Source organism: Sinocyclocheilus anshuiensis, unplaced genomic scaffold, assembly GCF_001515605.1.
Source record: "Sinocyclocheilus anshuiensis isolate Anshui unplaced genomic scaffold, SAMN03320099.WGS_v1.1 scaffold2874, whole genome shotgun sequence".
In the NCBI taxonomy this organism is placed as follows: Eukaryota; Metazoa; Chordata; class Actinopteri; order Cypriniformes; family Cyprinidae; genus Sinocyclocheilus; species Sinocyclocheilus anshuiensis.
The window spans coordinates 184339-194688 of NW_015546292.1; the positions used below are offsets into that span (position 1 = coordinate 184339).

The 10350-nt window shown below is 37.8% G+C and overlaps 1 protein-coding gene and 1 pseudogene across 1 annotated transcript in view; both read right to left on the reverse strand.

The window, feature by feature from the left end:
* Positions 1-261, reverse strand: part of LOC107701568 (chymotrypsin B-like) — a 2243-nt gene extending 1982 nt beyond the window's left edge. Inside the window, exon 1 of the mRNA XM_016503612.1 lies at positions 95-261. Coding sequence (XP_016359098.1) covers positions 95-140 — 46 coding nt within the window. The 5' untranslated portion in view covers positions 141-261. The remainder of the gene's footprint in view (positions 1-94) is intronic.
* A 707-nt stretch (positions 262-968) lies between these two features.
* Positions 969-5588, reverse strand: LOC107701567 (heat shock cognate 71 kDa protein-like; annotated as a pseudogene).
* Between the last annotated feature and the right edge of the window lie 4762 nt (positions 5589-10350).

The following is a 10350-nucleotide window of genomic DNA, read 5'->3' on the forward strand; positions in this document are numbered from 1 at the left end:
ACAAATAAGAAAAATATATATATATATATATATATATATATATATATATATATATGTCTGAAACCTGTAATTTTTTATCCTCATAAAAACTCACCCAGAGTGGAAGCCACCAAAGCCAAGAAGCTAATGATCCAGATCATGTTGTACACAAGCACCTAATATGTTGCTGTTGTTCCCATTAGTCTCTCTCCTGCTTTATATTCTCTCTAGCACCTGTTAAATTTCGCAATTCATACAGGTGTTTCCTTACAGTTAGAAGGAGCTCAGGAATGTTTGTATTTGTCATATGAGGAAAACAATAAAAAATTTAATTATTCTTTTCCTCACGCAACTGACTGAAATAGGTGGGTCAGCCAAACAAAAACAAAGGGATATCACCTACCTTTCTAAAAAACAACAACTTTTCTTTCTAACTACCTTTCTTTCTCCATGAATGCATCCAATTGCACAAATGAGAATGTTGCATATCAAGTAGGCTGTTCTGGAATTTTCTGAAAATTTCTAACAGACCATTACATTCCTTCTAGCACGAGATGAGACATGAAAGACATGAAGATATTAAGGAAATAAAATGCTTATTTGGGTTATACAGGAAACACTGAATGAATGAATGAATTAACTGTATAGCATAGGTGTAAACAACCCTCCCTGTAGAATAATTATCAATAATGAGTATAACAGCTAACTGAACAAGTTACCAGGCCTCACCTCAGCTAGGTATTTTGTTGTAATTATAACCTTGTAACCATTAAATAGTAGCTTACAGATAGAATTACAGATTTGGAAACATGATGCTTAGATAAGTTAATATGCTAATGCTGTTTTGTAAGTGCCATATTGCTTTGGTCTCAAGCTAGAAGTTGGTCTCATCTGGCACATCTGATCAATGTGAGTTGGTAAGAAGCCAGTTTGAGATGCAGCAAGTTGACGTAAATCAAATTTTGCATTGGTTTTTGTCTATGTGTGAACCTAGATGTTCTGGTGTCAAGATTAGTCCACTTCCTCAATGGTAGGACCAGAGGAGGGACTACTTCCTGCCCCTCCAGGAAATCCCCCAGGCATTCCACCCGGCATGCCACCAGCACCCTGATAGAGCTTGGTGATGATGGGGTTGCACACTTTTTCCAGCTCCTTCTGTTGGTGCTCGTACTCATCCTTTTCTGAGGTCTGTGGTAAGACATAAGAAGAAGTGTCTTGGAAGATGCTCTTTGTTCTGTGAGGTGGCTCATTGCTTAATACAGTGTTTCCCAACCCTTTTCCTGGAGACACACCAACAGTACATATTTTCTAACTTTTCCTAATTAAACACATCTGATTCAACTCAGCTCATTTGTAGACTCCAAGACCAGAAATTGATGCGACAGATAAAAGAGATATGCCAGATGTGTTCTGTTGGTGTGCCTCCAGGAGCAGGATTGGAAAACACTGGCTTAATGACATCTTTGTTATTGGGTGAAACCCTCTGGGTGGCTATATAAACGGGTTTGACTTCCTCAGGTGAGAATATCTAATAAAGTTCCTTCAATGACATAATCATAACTGAAAGGGATAGCCTTAATTCCGTAAACATATGTAACCTGTAGATTGGCATGCAAGTTAGGCAGTTTTATGGTTGTTACCTACCTGGTTCCTGTCCAGCCAGGCTATGACCTCATTGCATTTGTCAATAATAGTTTTTTTGTCCTCTGCACTGATCTTGTCCTTCAGCTTGTCATCCTCCACAGTGCTCTTCATGTTAAAGGCCAGGGACTCTAAAGTGTTCTTGGCAGTGACTTTCTCCTTCTGGACTTCATCCTCTGCTCGGTATTGGTCGGCTTCCTGTACCATACGTTCAATTTCTTCCTTGCTCAAACAACCTGAAAGAAAAGATTAGTGAGAAACTCACTGTGAAAAAGAGACCATTTTTGAATTCCAGAATCAATAAGTCAATAAATATAAAGCCAACTCTTTATCCAAAGCCAGGGCAAGTTATTTTACCTTTGTCATTGGTGATTGTGGTCTTGTTCTCTTTGCCAGTGCTTTTGTCCACTGCGGACACATTGAGAATGCCATTGGCGTCAATGTCGAAGGTAACTTCAATTTGTGGCACACCACGAGGAGCGGGAGGGATGCCAGTCAACTCAAATTTGCCTAGAAGGTTGTTGTCCTTTGTCATGGCTCTCTCCCCCTCGTATACCTAAAGATAAGAAAAACGGGATCATTAAAACAGATTCCAATTGGTAACACATGCCTCCATGGATTCTGGATGAACTGATGTCAACATCTCAGTGATTTCAATGATTTTCCTGATACTCTAGCATTGCTGGTCACCAGCATATGTTGTGTTTTGGATGCTGGTTTGTTGGTGCCCCTACCAGGCTTAATAAGCTTTCCTTACAAGCCTTCAACAGGCCTTCCTTGGTCAAGCAGTTTCATTCATTCACTATTATTTTTTGCTGGTGAACAAGAAGATTATGATGGTCCACAAGTTAGACCTGCACCAAGCCAGCCTGGAAATGGAAATTCACGCTGGTCTGAGATTGGCCTTTGAGCAGGGTAAGAAGACCAAGAAAGTAAGGTTCTACAACAACAACTTTCAACTTACCTGGATCAGTACACCGGGCTGGTTGTCCGAATAAGTGGTGAAAGTCTTGGTTCTCTTGGTGGGAATGGTGGTGTTCCTCTTAATTAACACAGTCATGACACCACCAGCTGTCTCAATGCCCAGAGAGAGAGGAGTGACATCTAGCAGCAAAATGTCTTGGACATTCTCCGATTTATCACCTGCTAAGATGGCTGCCTGGACAGCTGGTGAAATTTGAGGAAAGATTAGTATGTCATGAAGCAAAAAGTAATTACTAATCCATCTAGAGACTAAATGAAACCTCTTACCTGCTCCATAAGCTACTGCTTCATCAGGGTTGATGATTTTGTTAAGATTCCGGCCATTAAAGAAGTCCTGAAGTAGCTTTTGGATCTTGGGAATGCGACCAGCACAATGTCATGGATCTGTGCCTTGTCTATCTTGGCATCCCGCAGAGACTTTTCCACTGGCTCCAGTGTATCACGGAAAAGGTCGGCATTGAGCTCCTCAAAACGGCTCTGGTGATGGAAGTGTAGAAGTCGGCACCTTCATACAGAGAGTCGATCTCAATTGCTGGCCTGTGTACTGGAAGAAAAGGGTGCGCTTGGCGCGCTCACATGCTGTCCACAGGCGACGGACTGCACGTTTATTGCCAGTTATGTCTTTCTTGAACTTGTGCTTGAACTCTGCAATGAAGTGGTTGACCATTCGGTTGTCGAAGTCTTCACCACCCAGATGGGTGTCACCGGCAGTAGCCTTGACTTCAAAAATACCATCCTCAATTGTCAGAATGGACACGTCAAAGGTGCCACCACCCAAATCAAAGATGAGGACATTGCGCTCACCACCAACCTGTAGTGAATTGTGACCATAAAGCAGAAGTTTAACCCTACTAACTCTTTAAACTTACTGTGCTGAAAGTTCAGTGACGCTGGACAGCAAAAACTAGATGCAACTTCATCCAAACATCATTAGAAGCCAGTTAAGGATGTTTACTAAACTCAGATATTTACACTATTCATGTAAAAACCACTGAATTGGGTCAAATATAGGTTTGGATATCTCCGTACCTTTTTGTCCAATCCATATGCGATGGCAGCCGCTGTTGGCTCATTGATAATGTGGAGGACGTTAAGGCCAGCAATGGTTCCAGCGTCCTTGGTGGCTTGGCGCTGAGAGTCATTAAATTAAGCAGGCACTGTAACGACTGCATTTGACACGGCCTGAAAAAACAAGATCAAATCCTTTTTAGCATGATTCTGTTTAGCATATATAAAGTGTTCAGACAAGGTTTTTAGTAAAGTGATTTTTGTGATTATTATTGAAAGAGTTTACAGTAATTCTTACAGTTCTTTATTAAAAAAAAATAATAATTTCACTCGTGAAGAAACAATACATGCTTTAAGGAACATTTCTTGTAAAAGAGTTTGGAAGCAGCACAGTTAAATAAAAAGAGCCTTGCTGACACTAACGATTGCAATCAAGTTCACATACTTCCTGTAACCAGCGTTATCTCCAAATATCTCTCATACAAAGTGGAGGTATAATTCTGCACATAACATGCACAAAACAAACTTCAGGCTATATTAGAGATTTTTGAAAACATGGAACGTGAGCTGCAGAATCAGATATTAATCTGTGGTGAATGTTTTTCAAAACCACTTTTACTGCAGGCGTCACTAAGATCAGATGTGTGAAGCTGTGTTTGCAGAACTTAGAACTTGTGCTGAAGGGAAATGTTAGTGTTCACCACAGTATGTGTGTTTCTCTGTTTTGGTTTGACATTTGTTACTACAGTATGTGATAAAGGCTTTATATCCATTATAAATCATGCACAACTCTCCTCAGTTTGCATTTGGCAAAGTTCAGGGAAAGGCTTCAAATGCTGTAGTATAAACAAATACGGCGGTCTAAAAAAATATGTATCATTTCAAAACAAATGATGTTATTTAATAAACAGAGTACACAATATTTTCCAGTATTTTCTGAATTTCTTCCACATCCTCCTAGCCAGAAGTCACAAATCTTTCATTCAGAACTCACACATCACACATTTTCTCACAAAGTTAATAATGATGTGATCTCAAGGAAGATATGCTCTCTTTAGCTTAGTCATCTATTTCCGGTATGCTTGAATGCACATTATATGTGAAACAAATGTGCCTGGAAGGGTCCTAAAAATAAATGTAAAAGATTTAAAAGTGCTCATTTACAGTGCTTTTGCATAGTTTTATTCACCTTGCCCAGGTAAGCCTCAGAGATCTCCTTCATCTTAGTGAAGACCATAGAGGACACCTCTTCAGGGTAGAAGGTCTTTAATTCTCCTTTGTACTCCACTTCCAATTTGGGCTTACTACCATCATTGAGTACCGTAAAGGGCCAGTGCTTCATGTCAGACTGAACCACTGGGTCATCAAAGTGTCGACCAATCAGGCGCTTGGCATCTGTTGAACCAATAAGATGACAACAATGACAACAAACAGAAGCATTGCTTTAAAAACTGCTGTTGGTTGCTGCTAATAAATACTTTACAGTATGTACAGTATGTCTTCACTTTTAGTTTTATAATCATATTAACTGCACTGCCATCTAATGGATAACACTAGCATCAACAAGTGTCAATGTCAATCTTTCATTCTTTTTCTCAACTAAAATGCATCATGTTCTGGCAAATTATGAGCTGCTTTACCGAACACGGTGTTGTTGGGGTTCATGGCTACTTGGTTCTTGGTCTTTCAGATCAGTCTTTCAGTGTCTGTGAAAGCGACATAGCTGGGGGTTGTTCTGTTCCCCTGGTCATTGGCGATGATCTCCATCCACCTTTCCATGCTGGAAGATTCCACACAGGAGTAGGTGGTGCCCAAATCAATACCCACTGCTGGACCTTTTGACATCTTGCCTGGACCAGATGACCAATGGTGATTTTAGGTATCAGAATAAATCATTTTTAGCTGTTTTATTGAGAATACATACTTTCTTGAATATGTAATCTTACAAATCACACCTTCAATGCGTGTATATTTCCTTTTTTTATAAACAGTCCTACAATATCAAGTCTGCAAAGAAATAGCATCCAACAATTATTACACGACTGCATTCATAGGTAATTTAACTTATTTAATGCATTGTTTGCATAAATTATGCAACTTTTTACAAAACATTAATTCTCAAGTGAGAAACGCATATTTTAAAATGAACAGTTAGACGAACTACAAAAGGGCTTTTCACACTTTAAATAGTTAACCCTGGATCATTCTAAACTCAGGGTTATAAAGGAATCTAGGTTATCTTGTTTCATGTTTCACATTGCTCATAATTCAACTATTAATCATGTGTATTCATAAACTGACGTGGGGCTCAATACTTTGCATTAATATGATGGCATTAATGACAACAATAATAGATTTGATATTTTTTTTAAATATATTTTTTTGTGACTCTGCCTGTGAAAACCCAGTTAAAGTATTTTTTTTTTGTGATTTACTGTTTTACATAAAATAATCCTTCATAATGTAAAGAACATACAAAATGTAACCTTGATATCTTTAATACTGACTGAGTAAGGCCATGTCAAAGATTGAAATCATAGTGAAATTAATGGTTGAAATCAAACTTTGATGCTTATCTCATAATTAGATTTTGAGACTTTAGCCTGGATTTCACAGACAGGGTCACACTTTTTCTTTTCTTTTTTTAAGAATGAAAAATATTGCATATTCAACCTGAACAAAAATAATCGGTATCAGTAATAATATTAGTTAGTCTTTAAATAAAATAGGTGTAGACTGAACGGGGCACGTTTCCAGCTACATCCACATTTGTTCTGCAATCATGCCACCCTAAGCTGCTTAGGGAAAGCACTAGATTGCCTGCTTGGCTACATGCCATGACTGTGAGTAACAACAACTGTGAAGCTCTGTCACTGCACACTGCTTACTTAATTATTACTCATTCATTACTGTAATTCATTATAAAGATCGAACATTGTCTTATATTATCTTGTAATCAAACATTGTGAAATGCAAAATCAAACAGGTTGGTATACAAAGAGAACAGAATGTTTCACTCCCACCTAACTTTGCAAAGCAAATCAAATGAAGGATTTTGGGGGGGGGGACAGGCCTGACAAAGAAGCAGGTTGTTTCTTACAGAAAAGCTGTTGTCATGAGACAAGAGCACAATGGGGAAGGTAAGAGACACAAAGAATCTGAATGGGTCATGTGGCCTGCAAGATTCACATGATTTGCATGTGTGGTAGATGTGAGGGGGCAAAATTAGTTTGTTCTCAGAATTGGGAGTGCGCACACACACACACACACACACACACACACACACACACGAAAAGTTGTACTTGAGAGGTAATGTGTGTCCTTTCCCTCAGCACGGGGTCTGCCCTCGACCAAAGCCCTGCTAGAGCTCGTCCTGGTGCCTTTTGCACTCCTGCACTGCTGGACTCAGGCAGAAGCCCTGGACTCTTGTGTGCATATAGCCATAGCGGCCGAAGAGATTCCAGCATGAAGTCACCTGACCTCACAGTGCAGAGAAACGTCCAGGCTGCAGATCTCATGTGCTCCAGCCTCGCCAGCGTCTGCCATTCAGAGCAAGCGCATCAGTTAACAACCTACTGCCAACACCAGGGAAATGTAACACAGAAGACACTTGTTTTCATTCATGGGGTTATTCAGCCTTCATTAAGAATTACACAAACTCAATAAGTGCAGTGTACTCACCTTTTCTTTTTATGGTGCTTTTGCCTCAAAATGCCCGGTGGTGCTGTAGCATGCTAGATAAAAGCATGCTCTCAGGAGATAAGTTCACCAGACAGTGTTAAGCACTGAAACACTTAATGGATAAGACATTCTTGGAGGGATGTGTTCGTCATAAATAAAGTTAATACAAAACAGTGCCCTCAATGTATGTGCATCTAACACGGTATACTAAATGTGGCACTTTCCATAAATGGCGTAAAAACATTAATATACATATATATTTTAAATATGTATAAAAAGATTGTAACAATAAAATAAACATTACAATAATAATAATACATATATATTTTTTTACAATTATTGGGTGACAGGGTCACAATTTAATTGGCAATTTTAGCCTAAATTAATTGATATAACTAAATAAATATTAACTATTAATGAAAGAAAAATATTTATTTGAGAATTTCTAACAATAACTGTGGTAATTTATTTTAAAATCAACATCAAAATGTATTACAGTTAAAGAGCAAAAGGGTTGCAAATTTAGCTCAAGTTAATTAATATAACTGAATAAATTAAATATTTTATATTTCCTATAAATTAAAGAAAAATATTTATTTGAGAATTTCTTAGAATAACTTTGGTGCATGATTAAAAAAACATTAAATGTTGGCCAACAGGGTTGTATTTTTAGCATAAATATAGAAAACAAGTTTTATATTTTCCATTAAATAAATATTTCTTTAAGAATTTTCAAAAACTTGGGTAACAGGATCAACCCTAAACTTGGCAAATGCTGTCAAAAACGACAATATTTGTAAAAATGAAATGGAATAAAACTATCTACTTGTCTTCCCATCATGCTTTAGGAAAGGCTCAAAGGATGTCGGTCACTTCGTGTCAGAATTTTTGGGAACTGTGTGTCAGAACAGGGTTGCATGGCTAATACTAGGATTTTTGGTTTGTAATTAATTAGAGGAAAGAGCCATGCATCATAGATGATGATCAGCTTCAACAGTAAAAGTATTTATTTAGAGAAAATGTAAAAAAAAATAAAAAAAAGATTCATATTCACATATTCAAATCGCCACACTTTATTTCACAAAAACATTTAATACAGCAGTAGTCTCTGTAGCAGTAGACTTGGCTAGCATGCATGAGTCTATTCTTTATGAAGTGACTGCTTAAATGTCACAGTATTCTTAAAATAAAACTCACTCTCAGTCTCTCTCTCTCTCTCTCACACACACACACACACACACACACACACACACACAGTTCATGAATGACATGAACACTCAACTCATTTAAAATGTGCAGATAAATTCATTGATTCAGTTTGACATTGCAGTGTCTTTTCATTATTGCTACATTAATTAAAACACAATAAACATGCTGTGCAAAATTTCAAAATATAATTCAAATATCAGTGGACAGCATCAAAATTACAGTACCCGCTCCCCAAAAAGTGTTGGTCAGTGATTTCATATTCTTAGAAAACAACTTTAACAGCACTCCCTCACTAATCGTGTCATAGTGTGTCAGTTTCTAATAAATAATAACCAAATGTGCAATATTCCATACTCTTTTGCCTCTTACATAATAAAACTAATGCAGTGGAGTGAAGGGTGTCCTGGTTCAACGTGTTATTTCTGATCAGTACATACTTGATCACTCTACGATTGGTAAGACAACACCACAGAGGGTCTTCTAGAGCTTCTCAGAACTGAGACTATGTTTCTATTATTATATTGTGCTCTAATGTGAAAAATACGCAGACACAAGATGATTCTGAGACTGAATAATACTCACAAGTCAGATCTTGCCTAGATCACCAATAAGGATTTCTGCTTTCTGTTTTGTACAGCTGTAACGCAGTACAAAATTCTGTTCAAAATGAAGTGAATTTTGACATTGCATGCTTCACCTTAACATGCAATGCATCTCTGCAGTCAATAGGCTTAAAGCAGTGGTTCCCAATCCTGGTCCTGGAGAACCCCCAACACTGCACATTTTAGATGTCTCCCTATTCAAACACACCTGATTCAACTCATCGGCTCATTAGTGAAGACTCCAAGACCTCAAATGTGTGTGTCAGATAAGAGAGACACCAAAACACTGGCTTAAAGGAATAGTTCACCCAAAAATGAAATTTTGCTGCAAATGTACTCATCCTCAGGTCATCCAAGATGTTTGGTTCTTTGTGGGAACAGATTTGGACAAATTTAGTATCACTTGCTCACCAATGATTAAAAGTTAAAATGCCTTAATGATGGGTTTGTTTCTTACAAAAACGCAGTTTTTCACTTCACAAGATGTTAATTGATGGACTGGAGTCGTGTGGATTATTTGTGGATTATTGTGATGTTTTTCTCAATTGTCTCTCATTTAACCAAAATACCAATAATAACCAGGGCATTTTCAGCAAATGTCCATTTTTGGGTGAACTATTCCTTTAATCAAGTCTTCAGTACCATCTAATATCTGTTCAAGCACGATCAGGGTAAAAGTGATATAAAATACTTATTTGATTATCTTAGAGTGATTAAATTAGTGTTTTGAGTTGTTCTCACATAAATTCTGGCACCATAATAGACACCTTATAAATTAAGATCAAACACTGAAGGAACTGTCTGGAAGGAGTCCATCTGGTTCCTGTACAAAACTCTGGTTAAAAGCAGCATCCTTCTTTAGAATAAAATGAAAGTTCCACTGGGACATAATGTCACATTTCACGAGTTTCTGTCAACAAAACTGTTTTCTGGAAAATTCCATGCAGGCCTTTTGGTCTCAGGAGAAAAGGTTGCGGAGTTGATATAAAAAGTGGTCCTCTTTGCTCTTGCGCATGCGACAGCGACCTCTCAAATAGTCCCAGGCTGAGCGTTTGCAGTAGTTGTAAAAATGTTCCTCAGTTTTTTTCAGGGTGCTGTTCAGGTCCAGCTTGCCCTGCAGACTGACCAGGGACAGCATGATTAGATGCTTATGCTCCATGAATGAAAACTGTGTATTATATAGTAGCCCTAAAACATATTGCACTTAAATGTGACATATACATTTAAAATAAAATAAAATATTTTA